This window comes from Equus przewalskii, chromosome 27 (assembly GCF_037783145.1).
Source record: "Equus przewalskii isolate Varuska chromosome 27, EquPr2, whole genome shotgun sequence".
Lineage (NCBI taxonomy): Eukaryota > Metazoa > Chordata > Mammalia > Perissodactyla > Equidae > Equus > Equus przewalskii.
The window spans coordinates 30,145,933-30,166,941 of record NC_091857.1 but is presented as its reverse complement, the minus strand read 5'-3'; the positions used below and the strand labels follow the sequence as shown (position 1 = coordinate 30,166,941).

The window sequence follows — 21,009 nt, the reverse complement described above, 5'->3', positions numbered from 1 at the left end:
GAGAAGAATGCATATGGTACAATTCCATTTAAATAAAGTTTAAAAACAGGCAAAACCAGATTATATTGTTTAGAAATGCATACATGAGTGATAAACTATGAAGGTGAATAAGAAATTAAGTTAGAATAGTGGTGGCCTCTGATGTCAATTATATCTAAAAAAAATGGTAGTTACTTCTGATGGGAGAGACAAGGCTGTCGGGGTGAGGGCTGTTCACTCTCGACCAGCGTGGTGATTACTTGTGTATTTGCTTTGTATTTATGCATCCAGCTGTACATTAGGTTTCATGTACTTTTCTGCATGTGTTTTTATTTCACAATAAAATCTTTAAAAAATGCACACACACTGGCTCCTGTGTTGAGAGTGGATTGTGCAGGGGCAAGAATGAAAGCAGGGAAACTAATTAGGTGAAAGATAATAGGAGTAGAGGCTTGGACCAGGGCCGGTGGTGGGAACGGAGATGGAGAGGATCAGACAGATTCAGGAGGCAGGACTGTTGGGACTTGCTAGCTGATTGTTTCCTCTTGTTGTCTGTGATAGTTCACAAACCAGAAAAAGTTACCTGGGCAGAAGCTGCTGGAACCATTCGGGATGGAGTACAAGCCTATACAGCTCTGCATTATCTTTCTCATCTCTCCCCTGGAAAATCAGTGCTGATAATGGATGGAGCAAGTGTAGGTGCTAATCGTTTTGTTAAGAAACAGACCAAAATACAGTAAACTTGGGGAGTGGGACATCCATTTGCTAATATAATTCTTTGCCAATAGCTTATTCATTGATTTCTTTACCAAACTCCCATTTTGTTAAAATAAGCAGCTTTTATCAATAGGAGATAAAAGTGACTTAGTGTGTTTCATTTCTTATTGCTTTGAGTCTGGTAGTGCATTAAAAAGCAGACAAGCCATTTTTTTCATGCCTGTTACACAAAGCGTAAAATAGCTCATGACATGTTTGCAGCCATACCCCAGAACTCCCTAGCAATTTTGTGTCATAACCCTCACACTTACACTCACGTTAATAAGTATTGCCTTTATAGATGGATCACACAAGATAAAAAGTGTGCTAATTTAAACATATTACATGTATCCTCAAAAAAACAGTTCAAATGGGCCAGCCCTGTGGTGTAGCAGTTAAGTTCCCATGTTCTGCCTCGGCAGCCTGGGGTTCACACGTTTGGATTCCGGATGCAGACCTAGCACCGCTGGTCAAGTCACACTGTGGCAGCGTCGCACATAAAATAGAGGAAGATTGGCACAGGTGTTAGCTCAGGGACAGTCTTCCTCACACACACACACACACACACACACACACACACACACACAGCAGTTCCAGACACTAAAAGAATACATAAAAATATATTACAATCTAAAAATGTTATACAACTTGGGGTGAGGTTATAGTTTTCTTTCTGGCTGTTGAACATGCTTTTTCCCCTGCTTTTCTTTGGAAAGAAGCAGAACTGTCTTCCGTGTTGACTTCAGCCTGATGTCTAACATCAGGATAGCAGTATTTCCCTGAAACGCAGCAAGAGGATGGAGCTTTTGAAGTGCTTTGATCTTCAAGGAGAGGTGGCTGGACTGGCCCATATATTATGTAATTAGTTTAGATCATGATGCTGACAAGGCCCTGAAAGGCTCGTTTTTCTCTTTCCAAGGCCATGTTTCCGAATGCGGCCCTCCATCTTGAGACTGTGCTGTGGCCAGCCTGGGTGAGAGCAGGTGGCACGCGCACCTTTTCCACCACCCCTTGTGAAGCAGAAGGTCAATCAAATGTTTGAACCTACTAAACTGGTCCATATCTTTTTCTTTTTTCTATCAGATAACATTTAAAAATATACTAAAGTGGCACAAAAGTAATTAGACTTTATTAAACAGCTTATAAATTAGATATGGCCTCTGCCCTGTATCTGTAAACCCGTTGTCTGTTTTTTCCACACAGGCACTTGGTACAATAGCTATTCAGTTAGCACACCACAGAGGAGCCAGAGTGATTTCAACAGCATGCAGCCTCGAAGACAAGCAGTACCTTGAAAGACTTCGGCCTTCTCTAGGTGGGTACTACTCCTCAACACAGGCTGTAACAGAAAATTTTGAAGGGGTAGCGCCTTAAAAACTGCACTTGTAAAACAAAGTGCAAAGTCCCAAATGAAAGTCACTTTTAAAATGTACTTAGTATTTGTGCTAAGTCCAAGTTTGTGATAGTTTTAATTTTTTAATCGTTGTTTAAACCTACATTTTTCAGTTTTTTTTCTTCTTTGCCCCATTGTTATCAACGTACCCATATGCATTAGGTGAACTTTGACACAGTTTAAAAATACCTGATAGCGCTTTGGTTTTCCTCAATAAATCCATATATTTTGCCTCACTTCTATGTTTCTCGACCTCTTTTGCCCAGTGGTGCACCTCTAAAGTTGTCGTTTTCTGTGATGCACCAGGAAGGGAGATGATGCACTTACACAGAAACACAGGTCAGACACGGTTTATGGTGAACAGGACATGGTGCGACTGGGGAGCTCTTGAATGGATTGAACCTATCTGAATGACAGTAAATAATGAAAGGAGGAAGAAAGTAGAGGCTGCCAAAAAGAAAAAAGGAGAGGAGAAAGACAGGAATGGAAAAACTAACAGAGAGAAAAGAGGCTGAGCGGAGTATAAGTGACGGGCAGGTAGGAAGGGAAGGCAGGCTCACTGAGTGTCAGTAGGAATGACGTCTCCTTGAGTCCTCCGCAAGCCTGTGTTGGCCAAGCAGGAAACAGCATCTAGAGAATTTAACTAGCTTGTCCGAGCATACACAACTAGAAGAAGGACTGGAATGGGCTTTGAACCCAGGCCTGTCTATCGTTAAAGCCGTGTTATTTCCATTGTTACCTTATGGTTCTGGCAGAGAGAACCAATAAATGGAAGGAAGGTTAAGGCAGGAGCTGGAGAAGGGAGGAAAATAGGGGAGAAAAGGAGAAAGGAGAGATTGAAGATGGAATAGAGACATTAGCCTGCCCTTCCTAGTGCCTCAGTGCCCTTTCCCTTGTGCCCTCCCCGCCCCCACCTCCGTCCTCCGAGTCTTGGGGGTCATACTGGACTACACCTTGAATCTTCAGCAGCTCTGGGAGGAATCCTCTTTAACAAGAAGTTGCTAAAAGATAGAAAAATAAAATTTAAACATGTCTTCATTTGCAGCTCAAATTCTGAAATTTTTTTTTATTCTCTCTGTGGTTTGTTCTATCAATATAATACTTTATAGCAACCAGTTAAAATTGGTTTAATTCTTACAAACTCTGCTGAAAACATTTTTTTTTCCTTCGGGATTTTTCTTCATTTGGGGGAGTAAGTGGGGGGGAGGGTAGAGGGGATTTCTGTGACTGAGAAAGGATAAAACAGCCTCTAATAGAGAAGTACCATATCATACAAATAGATTTTTGTACTTTTTAGCTCTGAAGTCTGTTAAGTCTGAAAATACTTAAGAAGTTGCTTAATCTTTCAGTCCCTGTCTCAATAAGAGTGTACCTCTGAGGCTTGTACATTCTCAGTTCTGGCGATATATCCTTTAGCTATGGAGAACAGTCCTGTCAACAGACCAGCTTTGGAACACATTAACCACAAAATCCTCATATTTTTATTTTATTGAATATAGCAGTCTCTTCATTTAAATTGATCCTTACCAATATTGGGTTAGATGAGAAACAGTATAACTTGGATTCAGTAATTGTTTGAACCACTTAAGTTATTTCAGAGAACAGATATTTATTTGCTTTGCTTTTTCTTTTTCTCTAATTTGTGTTGATCACATAGAGAACAGTACAGTTGCCTGACTTCCTGTCCTTTACAGCCCGAGTGATCGATCTATCTAATGGGAAAGCCCATGTTGCTGAAAGCTGCTTAGAAGAAACAGGTGGCCTGGGAGTAGATATTGTCCTAGATGCTGGAGGTGGGCACTTTACTAAATCAGTAGTCTCTGTCATTTCAGTGATGAGTGAATTTCAGGAAAAAAATAGCCAGGGAGTAATTATTAACATATTTATTGATGTTTAGGTTTGTTTTTGTTTTTTAACTTTTTTATTTAAATTGGAGCTTCATTTTATTCCCACTATAAACACTGTCTGGAAGAGAGAACATGCTTATCTTTTAAAGTATAAGTGTTGGGGGTTGGCCCAGTGGCATAGGGGTTAAGTTTGTGCACTTCACATGAGTGGCCTGGGGTTCTCGGGTTCAGATCCTGGGCATGGACCTGCACACCACTCATCAAGCCATGCTGTGGCAGCATCCCACATACAAAAATAGAGGAAGATTGGCACAGATGTTAGCTCAGCAACAATCTTCCTTGAGCAAAAAGAAAAAGCTTTCAGTGGAATGAATGTATACGTCATTAGTTTTTAAAATGGATGTTTCAACAATTACATCAAAATATCACTGTCTTGAGTCAGAATTCCTTAATCAGAAGTCAACTTTTCCCCAAATACTAAGCTATCAATGTTAGGATTAAAACTATCAGACTTAGTTATGTGTTATGTTACCTTGCCTGGTTTTCAAACGAAAATACACTTTTTATCTTTAGTTATTTGATGTATAATTAAATCTAAAGTAAATTTTATGAACAGTTTTAATGCAAAAAGTACATTTTAAAGTATCTGATTAAATTGTGCATTACCTTTTACTAAGAAAAATGCTTCCTCATTTCTACATTAAAAAGTAAAGAGAATAAATAAAATTTTTGTCAGATTATTATAAAATATATTTCTTCTCTCTCTTTCTTTTTAAACTATTCCCTTGTAAGTGAGATTATACAGCAAAGATGATGAACCAGCTGTAAAATTACAGCCACTGCCACATAAACATGATATCATCACACTCCTTGGTGTTGGAGGCCATTGGGTAACAACAGAAGAAAACCTGCAGGTACAGCATCACTTCTGCACCAAAAGGATGTCAGTAACAAAGAAGAATGCCTGTCTTTTGAGGCAAGATGTGGCTAAATTAGTATAAGTACTAAATTATACCCTACCTTTAAATAAATGTAGCTTTTTTTCTTTTTTTTTTTTACTTCAGCTACATGTCGGCTAAAATGTGGAAATAGTACCTAGTAGAAGAGTTCATTCAACTTTTCTTTAGTGGTTTGGAAGTAGTGACTTCTCAATATTTTAAAAGTATTTCAAATAAGATTTTTTTCTTAGGAACAAACATTACTGTTGACATATACTTAGCAAAATATTTCTGTATAAAGTTATGACAATTTCCCAATTATTCAAATTGGAATTTACTGTATCTGTGCATATATAGATTGTCTCCCAAGTTACATTTCCCAACAGAATTGAAATTAAATATTTTTGTCATGGTTGTTATGCAAATACCATAATTCTCATATACCAATCTTCATTGATTTTCCGACATCCTCCTGAAGGGGACCGGTAAGTAGCAGCCAGAAATCCCGCCCCCCCCCCCCCACCCAAACACACACACACACACACACACACACACACACTACATCACATCTAGGTTGGCCTTGCATCTGACCTTACTGTTTCGTTTTGGATAATGACTTAGAAAAGAAGTATAGTTTACATATTGTTATTAAAGTTTGGCGATTATTTGCGATTTGGGTATTATATAGTTTGTGTAAAAGTTTTTCTGGCTCAAGATCCCAATCATCTTTCTGCTGTTACCCTCACAGTAACTGATCAGTCTTTGTGCATTCTATCCAAGTTGGATCCTCCAGATAGCCATTGCCTTTTCCTCAAGGGAGCAACGGTGGCTTTCCTTAACGATGAAGTTTGGAATTTGTCAAACGTACAACAGGGAAAATATCTTTATATCCTTTTTTTCTGCTGACTTGAGTTTCTTGCTTGAAATTTACCTTGTCATCATTAAGTTCTTTAATCATGATGATGATAAGTAATAATAATAGCTAACTTTCCTTGAGCATGCCAAACAATGTTCCAGGTGCTTTGTAGGTATTAATTTATTTAAACATTAAAGCAGCCCTGTGAGGTGTGAGTACTGATATCATCCCTATTTCACAGGTGAAGAAACTGAGGCACAGAAGGGTTAGTACATGCCCAGGGACACAGCTGGCAAGTGGCAGGACAAGAATCCTACCTAAGTAGTCGCACTGATTTCTTAATGGGAAGTAAATCATAAGATGGAAGATTTTGTTTCATTTTTAACCTGCCCTTATGGAAATTATATGTCACCTTAAGAGGGTGCATCCTTACTCCTATGATGGTGCCATTGTGCCACACATTTCAGAATACTTATCTAAATTAAAGAGTTTGTGGGGTGTATTTAAGGATATCAATGCTAAGAAAGCTTTATCAAACAAAGATGGGTTTGATTTTTTAAAATGGAAGTCATTAGGAGACGAATCTGGTGACTGAAGCAGAATCATTCCAGTTTTGGTAAAAGTAATGAAAAGTTTTCTTGAGAATATAAAAGCAGTTGTAAAAGAAAGGTCCCAAACCTGTTTAGAGCAGGGTCAACTGAAGAATAAACCTTTTATTTCTAGGATGATTGTTTTAAAGGCAGCAGCACTTGGTAAAATTGTTAATATATTGGATAAAAAGTAAGTTCTCGTTGCTTAATAGAGTATACTTATGCATGAAGAAAGAGACTGTCATAGCCTCACATTTGTCTCCAGTGCATAGCATACTTTAAGCTTGTTAAATGTGTGTAGTTATATATGTGTGATATGTGTAAAGGCCAGCCTCCTCTAGGAACAAGGACAGACTTAAGTTGGAGCTTTCAAATAGTAGTATTTAATTAGTATACTGCATATGTTCAGTTTTAAAGAGTACATTTCAAAACCAGAACATCCCCTTAATGTAGTGAATGTATGAGTTTAAAGTATTTGATTAAATATTTTCTTATTAAGTTTAGAAAATAGCCTTAGTTTTTAACTTTCTGAAAGAATTCTTTCAATTTCAATTTTAGGCAACTTAAAATGTCCAGTAACACTGTAATTTTCAAGAAGACCAAGGAGTGTTAGTAATAGAGAACACCATGTATTAAAAGTAACATTAGTTAGCATGTTTTGAATCTTACATGTCAGAAGCTAGGCTGGCTGCTTTGCCTATGTTACTTACCTTAATTTTCTCAACCAGCCCCCCACCCTTATCCCATGAGTACGTGATTTTAACCTATTTGACAAATCCATAGACCACATTGAAACATGACACATTTATATGAAATGATGTTAAATTTTCAAAAATCAGAAATACATGTTTTTTATGGATACACTTAGATATACTCTTGGCAATTTAATTACAAGGAGAGAGGCCGGCCCCGTGGCCAAGTGGTTAAGCTCACGCGCTGTGCTTCGGCGGCTCAGGGTTTTCCCAGTTTGGATCCTGGGCAAGGACGTAGCGCCACTCATCAAGCCATGCTGGGGCGGCGTCCCACATGCCACAACTAGAAGGACCTACAACTAACAATATGCAACTATGTACCAGGGGGCTTTGGGGAGAAAAAGGAAAAATAAAATCTTTAAAAAAAAAAAGTAGAGAATTTGCATAGTTGGAGTGAATCAGTATTCCTTAAGTTCTTTTTTAAAAATCCTTAAAATGGCTTATGGTCATCTTTTCTAACTTACAGTTTCTAAAGTCCTGAATCAAACTTTAGTCCTCACTTATGCAGACCCCCCTCAGGCGGTTCACACTTGTGCCGGTTGCTGCGTGTGATTTCACATGGAGATCTCCTTCCGATGGTGTGATTATATGCCATAAATCATTCTCCGCTGCTTGCAGTTACATAGACTCTCCGTCCTAACGTTATAATTTCAGTTAAATGACTAGATTTTTTCCTAATTTCACACTGTCTTTTGGTTCTCTTAGTGACATATGTCACACACACAGTTTATTAACTCCCCTGCACACAAATTTGAGCCTATCCTGAGCCAGGTTCGTAAATAAATGTGCCCCTAAAGTAATGCTAAAATTGTTTATAACTAACAGTACCATACATAGTGCTGACGTGGAAACCTGACACCATTGCATTACCATCCATTTGGGATGACACTGGTCATTAGGTAGACAGGCATCAGGCTTGTTTCCTTCATCACTTGTCCTTAGAAGTGTAGGCTCTATATGGCACCACCTCTGAAATCAGATCCCCATTTCCCTGTTTTAGAGGTAAACTTGAGAGCTTACAGAGGTTTTGTAACTTAAATTTTGAATTTCTGAGAGTGCTAAACTTAAAAAAAAAAAAAGTGACCTGCCTAGCATCTTCTGCTTATTGAATGGTTTTATTTCATCCTCTCTCCTTGACGTTCCCACCTTAACCATCTTTCCAGCTACGTATCTTAAAAGATGTGATGGAGAAGTTATCAGCTGGTGTTTTTAGGTATGCTAAGTAAATCATTGTTCTTGTTTGTATTTCTGTTCTCAAAGCAATAAGGCAGGCATTTCCATGTTTATTTCAGCTTTCACAGTACACCTGTTGCCTCCATAGTTTATTCTTTTGTTTAGATAAATAGCTGCTCTTTAATGTTTCTCAAATTGTATTTTTGTGGTGCACCAGTAAGTACACCCAAAGGTACAAGTGGCTTGTGAGGTTGCCTTACTCCACCCCTTACTGTACCTCACGCCTCCTAAAGCAACTCGAAATAACCTGTAGCTTGAGAAGAGGGAAAAGTATAATTTTTTTTAAGTGGGATCTTTTTATCAAAAGGGGGGGGTGGATGAAGTAGGCATTTTTTCCCCTTCAAAATTTAACCACTTCTAACAGTGGAAATATTAATGGACAAGTTTGTTTAAATTATTTAAAGTAGTAGAATTGAGCTCTAGCAATTGTCAGCTACTGTCCTATATGTTCTACTCATCTTTATGTTGACCTGACATTTCTAATAATTTATTCTTCCTCAGGCCTCAGTTGGATGAACCCATTCCACTATATGAGGCAAAAGTTTCCATGGAAGTTGTTCAGAAAAACCAAGGAAGAAAAAAGCAAGTTGTTCAATTTTAATTTTATTTCTCTGACCTCAGTTGGATGAACCCATTCCAGTATTTGAAGCTGGAGTTTCCTCGGAAATTGTACAGAAAAGTCAAGGAAGATAAAAGCAAGTTCCATTTTTAAACATGTTTTCCTGCTGAAACAAGATGCTCAGAGTTATTTGAAGTATTTGAAAAATTATTGTACGAACGGGTCAAGACAATTCTGTAATTAACATCTAAAGGGAATGTTCTGAGCGCCTTTTTAGTTATTGTTTCTATACATTTGGCTCTGTTACAACATTGTTTCCATGAAGAAACTGCTTTCAGCAAAAGCCACGCTACTCTTGATAAAGCTGTCTTTTGCTATCTGAAAATAACGTTATTACTTTTGTATCAACTCCATTCTCAACACCCCTTAACAAGTCTTTGCTGTCGTAATTTAATCATTTGAGTATATTTTCACTTCTCTATGGATCTAGCCCATAGACACACAGCGTTTTCAAGTATTCATTCACTCCAGGGTTTCCCGCGGATCAACCAGGAGCATCCCAGTAACGCCCTTTGGGCCGCGCTGCTTGCACGGAGGGCTGCAATGGCGAAGCCCGGCAGGGGGGCGGGGGCTGCGCTTGCATAACCGCGTGCTGAATCCCTGCCAGGGTTCTCTATTGGGGGAAGGGGGAGGAGGCCCAGGCCCCTCTCCTCCCCTGTGGACATCGCCACTGCCGTCTGGCCACTGATGGAAGCAGCAGCTCGCCTGTGACATTTCTTTTCCATCTAGGCCGCACGCCCGCGCTCATCGCACCCCTGATGCGGTTTTAAATACCGGTCAGCTATTTCCGTACTCAAGAGGGGACTGCACACCGGTGCCCTTGACCGCGTGCTTCCCAGCAACTTAGCACCCGGCGACCTGACCACGGCCAAGGACCCGGCCGGAGAGCCAGGGCGGCGCCTCCCGCACTCGGGCCAGCTGGCGGCGGCGGCGGCGGCCCTGCAGCAGCGCAGCCGGGGCGGGGCCTCGAGAGCGGCCTGCGGCGCACGCGCCCCGCGCGCCTGGGGGCGGGGCCGGCGCGCGCGGGAAGCGCTTGCGGGCGGCCGCTCGGCCCGTGAGCCCGCGCCGCGCGTCATGGCCCTCTCGGTGCCCGGCTACTCGCCCAGTTTCAAAAGGCCGCCCGAGACGTTGCGGCTCCGGCGGAAAAGGGCCCGGAGCCGTGGGGCCCCTTCGCGGCCCGAGCCGGCGCCCCGCCGCGCCGCCCTGGAGGCCGGGTTGCCCCTCCGTCCCTTCCCGGCGGCGGCGGGCAGAGGCGGCGGCCCGGCCGCGGCCCCCAGGAACCCCTTCGCCCGCCTGGACAACCGGCCGCGGGCCGCCGCCGAGCCCCCCGGGGAACCGGCCCGCGGCCAGCAGGAGGCGCCGGGCCCGGTGAGTGTCTCGGCGCTCGGCAGCCGCGGGCTCGGGGCTCCGGCCGCGGAGAGAGCTGGCGCTGGGCGCGGCCCTCTTGGGGAGAGGCCGGCCAAGACCGCCGGACGCCCTGGCACCCCTCCTGGAGGGCGGCTGCCGGCGGAAGCAGGAGCCCCTTTCCGTGGCGTTCAGGGCCCCCGCTCCCGCGCGCAGAATCACTGGGAGCGAGGAGCGGGGAGCACTCCGGGGTCGGGGTCTGCCAGCGTGTCTCACCCAGGGCCCCTCGATCCTCCGATGGGGGACCCACACGTCAGTCGCTAGACGCGCAGCCCCTGGCCTCCCCGCGGCTGCGGCGGCAGCTCCGACGGCCCGCGCGGGGAGCAAGCGTATGCACACTCCAGGGCGCGCCGATGACAAAGGACCGTGCTTTTAACCCCAGCTTTTAGGTGCTAATCAAGAGAATGACTTGCCGTGGGAAGAGAAGTTTCCTGAAGGAACAGCCGCTCCTGAATCGCTGCAGGTAGTACTGGCGAGTGTCCTGAGCGCGCGCGCCCTGCGGCGGGAGTGCGCGCTTCCCCGAAGCGGGTTGCTCCGAAAGGGGTTTCGCAGAGAGCCCCAGGCCTCGGACGGCGCGGGGATGCTCACAACGGCGCCAACGCCAGCGTGAGCGAGCGTGCGGGGCCCCCTCGGCCTCCGGCGGGCGACGCTGCCCCCTGCGGGGAGTGCGACCCCAGCTCTGCGCGCGGCGCCAGCCCCGCAGGCTCGGCCGAGCTCCTCGCCCAGTCTTCCACCGGGTCCTCGCACCCCCTTCCCGGCGCCGCTGCCCGCCGAGCCCGCCGGTGCCACCCGCTCCGCTCCGCGCCCCGGGGACTCGTGTCTGCTGGGTGAAGGAGGGCCGCAGTGTCCTAAGGGAGCAGGCGGGAAGCGCCCGCAGACCCCCGGCCTTCCAGAAGTGCCCTTCCCGGGGGCTGTGGAAAGTACTTCCCCCTCCCCAGAGACACAACCGCTGTTGACGCTTCAGCACAGCCCCTTCCAGCCTTTTGCACACTGTGTAGTTTATTTTCAATGTTGTTTATTAGACAGTTCATAAAATTTTGACCTTTTAGTTATGGGTAATGTTACTTAGATTTGAAAGTCTTTTTTCCTTGTTACTCTACTAATTTTTGTGTCCTTTGTTTTCTAAAAGACTCCACACGTATCATCCTCCGAGTCTGATATCCTGTCCTCAGGAAGTACTGAGTTACCTGTGGACTGGAGCATTAAAACTCGCCTCCTTTTCACCTCTTCTCAGCCCTTTACCTGGGCGGATCACTTGAAGGCCCAGGAAGAGGCTCAGGGTGTCGTCCAGCATTGCAGAGCGACAGAAGTTACTTTGCCTCCAAGTATACAGGTAATTCTGAAGGAAACTAGCTACGTCTTAAAGTAACAAACTAAGTGTAAAATGTACTGCTCTGCAAAGTATCAGAGATATTTCTTTTCACTAATTGTTCAACTAAACCATTCTTTTCTAAGGCCTTTTGAAAAAGATAATACAAGGAAAAGAAATGAAAAGCAATCGAGTAGGATTGCAAAGGCAGATTGGTTATTTTACTGATTTTCTCACATTTAATGTATACTCTACCTTTTTTTTTTAATTGTGGTCTTAATAGCTTGTACCGTAGTGAAATTTCGGTTGTACCTTATTAATTGTCAAACACCATGTAAATGTGCCCCTTCACCCCTTGTGCCCACCCGCCACCCCTCTTCCCCCGGGAACCACTAATTTGTTCTCTTTGTCCTAGTTTGTTTATCCTCCACAGATGATGAAATCATATGGTGTGTGTCTTTCTCTGTCTAGCTTATTTCGCTTAACACGATGCCTTCAAGGCCCATCCATGTAGTTGTGAATGGGACGATTTCATCTTTTTTTAATGGCTGAGTAGTATGTTTGCACCACATCTTTATCCACTCATCAGTCAATGGGCACTTGGGTTGCTTCTACGTCTTGGCTATTGTGAATAATGCTGCCATGAACATAGGGGTGTATGAGTCTCTTTGAATGGTTGATTTCAAGTTCTTTGGGTAAAGACACAGTAGTGGGATGGCTGGCTCATAGGGTATTTCTATTTTTAATTTTTTTTTAAATTATATTCCACTTTTTTTTATAGTAAACTTTATTTTCATTGATATTTCATTTAACGTTATTTCAGAGTAGGGCTGTGCTCTAAGATGAGCAAAAGAACAGATATGCTAAATCTCATCAGATTTTTTTACACTGTCCCTTTGAGTAGGGTATGGATTTTCAGGACCCCCAACATTGATACCTAACTTTTTACCCCTTGTGATTTTACCTACAGACACAGAAAGAAGAGATAACATCAACCAACAAGAATCAAACTGTGTGAGGGTATTAGAATAATAAGCTCTTGTGTTATACATTACACACCTCTTTAGGATTGTAATGATAATGATTTTTTTTCCCTGCAAAGTTCAGTGCCTTCTTTTTTTTAAGTAAGACATGATAATACATGAAAATCCTGCACTTACTTCTCTTAATACACTAGGAATAGTGGACGTTTTAAAATTCTTTGAGTCCAAGCTGGGACATGAGTATGATTGATGGGGTCTACTGAACACACTAATTCCAAGTTTGACAGCCGTCAGCAAACTGGCACCCGCGATTCTCATTCCCATAATGCCAGCCAAGGTTCCAGATGTAGCTAGGAAACCCCAGATGTTCCTCTGATCCTGAGACAGCTGATAAGCACCCAGGCCTGCTAACCCACCGAAGAGGAGCCCAGCGGCCAGGGATGGGACACTACCTGCTTTTGCATAGCCAGTGATCCCACCAGAAGCAACCAGTGCTGCATAGCCAAAGCCAATCCAGTGTAAAGGCACTAGCGGGCTGGAGTCCTTCTGCATTGTTCTCTTTCACCCTGTGCAAACAGAAGACTACACTAGGCCTGCACCGAACCGCTTTCCAGAAGGTCTCCGCAGGTCGACCGGGGTGTGCCAGCAGCAGGGCCTATACTCTACTTTTTTAAATGCACTAATTCTTGCTACCTAGGTGATGGTTAGTTGTAAATTTAGTAGAGTTAATGAGTTAGAATGGTTTTAGAGAAGTGTAATTGCGTTACTTTCAGGTTTAGCCCATCAGCTCAAACTAGGCTAAAAGGAATTAGGTAGAGGCCGTAGCACATCTCTTTCTTCAGTAGATCAGGATGATTTGTGATCCACATTATCAATTTTTACTGGCTACTTTTGAAACAGTGTCGTCAGGGGAGCGGAGTTGAACATAGCGTTACCTACACACACACCCCCCAGAAAAATATGGTCATTGTTCTTCAGGATGGTAGAGACAGGAGAATGTTCCCATCTGTGTTTAAGTGTGTATTCTGATGTTTGGTTTAACAGACTGCCATTGCTGACAAGAAAGGTTTTTTCAAACAAAAAACCCATTTTAGCCCATCTTAACAGTTAACACTTTCCTGTAGGAAGCAGTGAAGATTGTGAGAATAAGTTTGGTATATTCAGTGTCTTTTTAATGAAATTTTGTACTTCTAATGGGGCAGAAACTGTCCACTATCATCTCTGGATTTTAGGATCCCAAACTCTGCACTGAGCTCCGCCGTGCCTTCCAGCAGAGCCTTGTCTATTGGCTCCACCCTGCCTTTCCGTGGCTGCCGCTCTTCCCTCGTATCGGAGCAGACAGAAAAATGGCTGGAAAGGCAAGCCCTTGGTCAGCTGATGAAGCCCTGCAAGACATTTTAATGAGTGACTGGTAAGATTGGTAAAAATCTGTGCAATCGAGTGAATTTTCATTTTAGCAGTATTCTCTTTTTTTATTATTTATAAGATGTGGAAATGTACAGCGAGAGAAGGATTTCTCTGTCCTTCTGAATTATTTTACCTAAACTCTTAATAAGTAGCATTTAAATTGTTTACTTTTTAAGCTGTTGTTCGCTCTTCATGCGGTCGTGGAATGTGTTTAAGCATTTGATAAGTATATATAGACAGAATTCTTTAATGTTACTCCTTGTCAATGGCTGCTTCCTGTCTCATCAGCAGAAGCTGCTCAGAGAAAGCAACCAATTATCAATTAAATTTTGTTTAAAGAAAAAATGGTTAGTGTTTAAGTGGTAAACACTACTTGTTAAAGTATTTAGAAGTCATCAAGTCCCATGACCAATTTTAGCCTTTAAAGCCAAGCTGTATGAAACGGCAAAAATTCAAACCATTATCTCTAGTGTTTGTGTTGTGTTTTAAATCAGGCGAGTATCAAACTGAATTATACAAAATTAAATTTTAGATTTTGAATTAAATGTTTAATAATACCTAAATAAAATAAAATTTTTTTGCTTCCTAGGTCTGTGAGCTTCACTTCTCTATATAATCTGCTGAAGACAAAACTTTGCCCCTATTTTTATGTTTGTACCTATCAGTTTACTATCCTGTTCCGTGCAGCAGGATTAGCAGGAAATGATGTAATCACAGCTCTCATATCTCCTACAACTAGAGGTTTAAGAGAAGCTATGAAAAATGAAGGTAAGGGGCCAGCCTGGTAGCGTAGTGGTTAAGTTTGTGGTGCTCCACTTGGGCAGCCCGGGCTGGCAGGTTCAGATCCCGGCACAGACCTATCACTCATCAAGCCGTGCTCCGGTGGTGACCCATATACAAAAAATAGAAGAAGATGGGCATAGATGTTAGCTCAGAGCCAATCTTCCTCACACACACACACACACACACACACAAAAAGGAGGTAAACCTTAGGTTAAAAATGAGAATACCACACTAGATAATAGACACTTTACTTAAAAGCTAAAATTTGAATTCTTTTAACAGTTGAATTGTCTTCTACGAGTTTTACCTATATTATTTTAAGAAATGTTTATTTCTTCACTTCTGATTTTTTCCAGCAGTCATTTAAACTGCCCCTTATACATAGCTTTAAGTTAATAGTGTTCCCTTCTCTGATCTCTAAACACGTGTTGGCCTGGAAAGTCCAAATCTGAATATACTCCGCTAGAAATTTCTTGAGAGTGCAAATTACTTATCCCCTTTAAATAACATAATTTTCTTTTTTTTTATTGTGGTAACATTGGTTTATAACATTATATAAATTACAGGTGTTCATCATTATATATTTCGACTTCTGTGTAGATTACATCATGTTCACCACCCAAAGACTAATTACAATCCGTCACCACACACATGTGCCTAATCACCCCTTTTGGCCTCCTCCCTCCCAACAGTAATTTTCAAACTGGGTCAACTCATTAGTGGATCATGAAATCTATTTAGTGGGCTCAGTCAGCACTTTTTAAAAAAATGAAATCGAGTAGAATATACTTTATGAAAGAGTACCACATGTAGTAAGTGTATGTATTGCTTCCTGAACTTTTTGTTTCAAGGAGGGTGTGTGTGTGTGTATATTGTGGGTTGCTGTCAGGAAAGCTTGAAAACTACTGCCTCAATAGATCAAGTGTGAAAATTCACATTTTCAAATTTCATACTCTCTGACACTGGGCACTCCTTTTAAATTCTTTTAGATTACATTAGAGAAAACTCAGTTACCTTTTTCTTTCCTCATGTAGGTATTGAATTTTCTCTGCCTTTAATAAAAGAAAATGGCCAGGAGAAGAAAGCATCCAGAACAAGCTTGGGACATGAGGAGTATGTGATTAAAGTAACCTTTTACATCTTCCTGTGACTTAACTCAGTGAAACAGTTTTGTAGAGAAAACAGCTTTATGAAGTGGGGACTCTAACTATGGCCATTTCCTAGGGAGCAAGCAATGAGTGATGAGGATGAAGAAGAAAGTTTCTCTTGGCTGGAAGAGATGGGTGTGCAAGATAAAATTAAAAAACCAGATATACTCTCCATCAGGCTGTATCCTTTCAGTTCTTATTAACTAGAATTGATTTTCATTGAATTAAGTTAACGAGCAATGTAATACTGTCTGGTAATTTTATTTGACTATAATCTTAAATGATCTTAAGATCATATTAAAACTAATTCTCCATTTTGATATTAAATAACAAACTCCTAAGTACCAATAAACTGTCAACAGTTATTATTAAACTGTTTTTTTTAAAGTGAAGTCATTCCATTTTGGTTAAGTTTATGGGCCGAACGGAACATATTTTTGACTAGAGAAGAAATCAGTTTTTTTAGGTGTCAATTTACAGCAAATTCAGATGGTCAAAGAGAAATCATTTTGATTCAAACAGATGCCTTATAATTGTAGTGAAGAGGGGTGGTAAGAACATTTCCAGTTTGGAATGGGGATAAAATGGTCCCATGTGATTCAGAATCAAGATACCTGCTTTTCCCAATGGTTGGGATTTGCTTTTGCAGTTTCCTTGATTGTCATCTTCAGGCGTAAAGAGAAACATGAAGTACAAATGGACCACAGACCTGAGTCTGTTGTGCTGGTGAAGGGAATGAATACCTTTACGTTGCTAAATTTTCTGATTAACTGTAAGAGTTTAATTGCTACCTCAGGTCCACAGGCAGGACTTCCACCGACCCTCTTATCCCCCATAGCTTTCCGAGGTGCCACAATGCAAATGCTTAAGGTAAGAAAAAGAAAAAAGAAATTCTACACTGTTTCTCATAACCAAGCTTTAAGTACTTTTCCTCTTTGGATAGGGTAAATTCCTGATTTGTTTTTAATAACTCCTAGCATTTTTACATGGAGCGTATTTTGTTTTTGCTTTCCTCCCAGTAAAAAAGTTCTTATATAAAGTTCTATCAAAGGAATTAAATGACAGTATATGAATTATATGAAATGTTTGAATTATATGAAAAAAAATTTATTAAATTGGCAACAGAATCATTTTGATGTTAATTTCCCTTTTCGCCATAGGAAAAGTTGCTTAATCTCATTTTGTCTCATTTCTTAACCAATGAAAGAACATAGCCAAGAATATTGTTAAATTATAGGAGATCTCAAAAAGTGGATCATGGATAAGTCAAAAAAATAACTGTATATCCACATTGTTGGAAAAAATCCTATGTGTAAATACAAAATATATACTGCATGTTAATAGCAGTAGAATTTTGTTTTCCCAGTATCCTGCGTTGAAAGTGTATTACTAAATCATAAAAGGATACCAATACCATATGAGAAAACTATAATAGCTTTAAACTGATAATCTCATAATTTGGAGGAGAGGATGCTGGAGACTATTTATTAAACATTTCTACTCATATAACATTCTTTTGACGTCTTATGAACTACCTTTGTTCCGTAACTATTAAAGGGAGGAAAATCTAAATGAAAAGCTAGTGAACACATTTTTTGTTAGGGACAAAAGCTCAAGAAATGGTGACCATAAATTTCTTTAAATCTTTTCAAAGGCACGAAGTGTAAATGTGAAGACACAAGCTCTTTCCGGATACAAAGATCAATTTAGTTTGGAGATTACAGGTCCTGTCATGCCTCATTCTCTACATTCTGTGACCATGCTACTCAAATCTTCACAGAGTGGGTCGTTTTCTGCAGGACTGTATACACATGAGCCAACTGCTGTATTTAATATCTGCCCACCAGTGACAGAAGTACAAGATAAGGTAAGTATACAGCTATAAATTGATTATTTGTAGCTAGTTTCCTCAAACTAGATGGAGAAAATAAGTGATTTGTGATGAGCCAAACTCATGTTTCAAGTTATTAAATGGTACTACTTAATTTTATCAATTATAATTACTAGAGGAAGGGATATGTCTGTATGTTGTTTTTGTAAGGTAAATTTTATGAATTCAGGCTATTGTACTCAACAGTGACTAAAGAACTTCCCAAAGAAAAAGGCGTTATTTTCATTGTCCTCTCAGAACCAGAAATTAAGTGTCTGATTCATTTATTATATAGTTGTTTACTTAACCATATTTGCCTTTAATTTTGGACATATTTTTTTATTTAGAGGTTATGACCTTTAAAATTGCCTCTCATACTTTTATCAGTTTGTTAGACTTAGAAAAATAACCCAAATTAATATTTTTGGATGCTGTCACTATGCAAAAATTCTTAGGGTCAACTTCTATCAATGATGATGACTTGCCCCTACCTTATAAACATGAACACAGCATTTATTTGTGAAAGTTCCCATAGTAGTTATTAAAAACTCAGTGTTCAAAGACTGATGGGCTTTTTACTGACTCACATACAAATTTCCACAGGAGACCGTTCATGAGGAGCTTGCTAACTGTGGGTTGCACCCTAAGACTCTGGACCAACTTAGTCAAACACCAGTGCTGGGGAAATCATCTTTACGGCATGTGAAAATGAGTGACTACATTTATAATTGGAGATCCTGAACACCAAAGTAAGCCTAAAAGGAGTCTATGAGGAAAAAAAAGCCTTCTAGCAAGGAAATTCAAGATTCTTATACCTTTGGCTTTAAAGTTCATTTTGGAAGTTGAAAAAGAAAGGAAATTTAAAACATTCAAATGTTTATAAACATTAATCTTGTTACATTTAACTTTTACTACATGCGCTAAGCAGAATTGAGGTTTCAAATCAACATTTTTTTACTATTTTGATTATATTCAGGTGTGAAAATAAGTGAAACGTTTAAAAACACCTCAACTTGATTGAGAATTCTAGCTCCCTACAACCTAATTATAAACTGAGTAGAAAACAATGTGTTTCCTTGCAAATGGGAAATTGAGGCTAAGTTAGTATCAACTATCTCACAGCATTGTGACTAATGGCATCCGGGCACAGTTAAACAATTTACCTAGGATTATTGGCAGGTTCTCGTTTCATAAAGGTAGAAAACAAATGTAGATAATATCTACTGAGCTGATTGTTGATGCTCCCAGCTTAGTAGTTCTCCTACTGATTTACAATTCCTCTATTCTCAAATATATTGTTTTTTTACTGCATGTTAATTTAGCTAAGGGTATTTTGTATTCCGTACAGAATAGTGTTGAGTTGTAAAGTATGCTCGGCTGTCACAGCAAAGTAGTAGTTAACGTTCTTGTAGGTATTTGTGTGTGTGTGTATATATAATTCAAATTTTCTAAATAAAAGTGCTTAGAAATCAAAAGCATTGGGTAAAGAAATAATAGTATTTAGTGAAGAAGTATTTGTTCATGTTATAAAAATCCAGAAAATAAAACACCACATTTATTCCAGAGAAGTTTATATTTGGGCCTTAAGCTTTTGAAAATAAAGTTTAGAGACATAGCATATGAATACCACTGTAATACACATGAAATATTCTATCAGACCCTAAAAATTAACATAAACTTAAACTTTCTCATAGTCAACAAAATAATGGCTGGGTGCCGATTTTATTAGATAAGTTGGTTACAGCATTTTAATTATCATTTTACGTCTATCTAGGTGTAGCTGAAATTCAAAATGCACATCAAAGTAAAACTATATCACAACTCAATGCCATACTAAATGTACTTGGCTTCTGCAGTAAAATTCTAGTTGGAGTTAATTTCGACTCCCTTCTCATGGCCCAAGTGGCTTTGACGGGAACACAGAACTTAGTGCTGATCATCACACAACATACCACTTTCTTTTTATAACCTCTACAAAATTTTAAGGGAAGATGGTGGCATTAGCCCTGTGGAACAGATCTTGCTTGATTACCTCAATAACACTGGCCCAGTATCTGTCCAGCAGAACCCATTGTGAACTAGTACAAGGTGCACAGCCCTTCACTGATTACAGGCAAGTGTTACAGCAGCCTAGCCATAAGGAAGGGAAGTTATATCATAGTACAAAATACAGTATAAAAGCGTTATTTAACATTCCACACTGAAGATTACGGATGCCTTCAAACAATCGTTTGGATGTTAGCCACTTAAACAAATACATCACTAAGGTAAACAATATAAACATACCAAAACCCTGTATGGTTAAATACAATTTCCATGGTACAAAAATCAAAGCCTGGAGATGTTTTGTACAGATTGCTTTTTACACAATGTCTTAAATTGCCAGATATTTACAACATTAAAGAGGAAGTACATTTTGATGCAGAGTAAAATTATCTGAAATGATTAATATAAAACCTCAATCTATCTACGTGAGGCACTCCTGAAGCAAGTGGCATTAGCCATGAGGTCCTTTGGTACAAGGCCCATTGCTTGAAGAACCACAGTAGCTGCTGTGGCTTTAGCATGCTTCTTATTAGGGCTGGCAAAGCTGGGCTGGTAAGCGCTTCCATTTATCAATACCTATTCAAGAAAAACATACAATTGGGCTGGTAAGGGCTTCCATTTCTCAATACCTATTCAAGAAAAACATACAATAAGAACAGCATCAAACTTTAATATCTATTAGCTTTTTATTTTTTCACTAAATGCTAGAAAAATAATCTATAAAAATATAAAACCCATACTACATAAGTCAAATTAATCTCAACCCAGAAGAAAAGGGACTGCAAGTTAAGAGCAGGTCTCCAAATTGAAGAAAAAAAAAAAGGGCCTGATAAAACTACTAAATTAATTCCCCAAGTTCCAGTAGAAAATGTCAACAAATTGTTCACCAGATTTTGCCCACATCCTTCCCTCCAACATTTTTAAAAACAGTATATTACAGGTCACTTTAAGCACACGTAAATGTTTAAAACTCCCACCACTCTACCCACACAAATAAACACTCCCAACCCACAAACAGTATATTAATCCTGTGATCCTATAATGTTTATCCCTCGCCCTCTAACACTGTCATCAAATTATTAAATGTATACAATTA

The 21,009-nt window shown here is 40.4% G+C and overlaps 3 protein-coding genes and 1 pseudogene across 15 annotated transcripts in view; 2 read left to right on the top strand and 2 right to left on the bottom strand.

The window, feature by feature from the left end:
• Positions 1-9,357, top strand: part of CRYZL1 (crystallin zeta like 1) — a 32,058-nt gene extending 22,701 nt beyond the window's left edge. For 2 of the 9 annotated variants that reach the window (XM_070597205.1, XM_008517139.2), the window contains 6 exons: positions 1,939-2,050; positions 3,823-3,921; positions 4,768-4,951; positions 5,694-5,799; positions 8,275-8,324; positions 8,846-9,357. In XM_070597205.1, the coding sequence (XP_070453306.1) occupies positions 1,939-2,050; positions 3,823-3,921; positions 4,768-4,951; positions 5,694-5,799; positions 8,275-8,324; positions 8,846-8,945 (651 nt within the window). In that variant the 3' untranslated portion in view covers positions 8,946-9,357. Of the gene's footprint in view, positions 1-540; positions 675-1,938; positions 2,051-3,822; positions 3,922-4,767; positions 4,952-5,693; positions 5,800-8,257; positions 8,325-8,845 lie in introns of all 9 variants that reach the window. The other 7 variants (XR_011533736.1, XM_008517082.2, XM_008517125.2 and 4 more) reach the window with 7 other exon arrangements.
• A 610-nt stretch (positions 9,358-9,967) lies between these two features.
• Positions 9,968-21,009, top strand: part of DONSON (DNA replication fork stabilization factor DONSON) — a 27,993-nt gene continuing 16,951 nt past the window's right edge. The window contains exons 1-10 of one of the 2 annotated variants that reach the window (XM_070597203.1): positions 9,968-10,331; positions 10,750-10,830; positions 11,497-11,700; positions 13,892-14,070; positions 14,656-14,834; positions 15,884-15,962; positions 16,074-16,178; positions 16,669-16,867; positions 17,652-17,864; positions 18,471-20,768. In XM_070597203.1, coding sequence (XP_070453304.1) covers positions 10,038-10,331; positions 10,750-10,830; positions 11,497-11,700; positions 13,892-14,070; positions 14,656-14,834; positions 15,884-15,962; positions 16,074-16,178; positions 16,669-16,867; positions 17,652-17,864; positions 18,471-18,608 — 1,671 coding nt within the window. In that variant the 5' untranslated portion in view covers positions 9,968-10,037 and the 3' untranslated portion in view covers positions 18,609-20,768. Of the gene's footprint in view, positions 10,332-10,749; positions 10,831-11,496; positions 11,701-13,891; positions 14,071-14,655; positions 14,835-15,883; positions 15,963-16,073; positions 16,179-16,668; positions 16,868-17,651; positions 17,865-18,470; positions 20,769-21,009 lie in introns of those variants that run through there. The other variant, XM_070597202.1, reaches the window with a different exon arrangement.
• On the bottom strand, positions 12,716-13,265 carry LOC139079796 (transmembrane protein 14C pseudogene; annotated as a pseudogene).
• Positions 19,422-21,009, bottom strand: part of SON (SON DNA and RNA binding protein) — a 32,914-nt gene continuing 31,326 nt past the window's right edge. For 2 of the 4 annotated variants that reach the window (XR_011533732.1, XM_070597183.1), the window contains one exon: positions 19,422-20,542. Coding sequence is in view for 2 of the 4 variants with exons in the window: in XM_070597183.1 (XP_070453284.1) it covers positions 20,483-20,542 (60 nt within the window). In the remaining 2 variants the exon portion in view is untranslated. The remainder of the gene's footprint in view (positions 20,543-21,009) is intronic. The other 2 variants (XR_011533733.1, XM_070597182.1) reach the window with 1 other exon arrangement.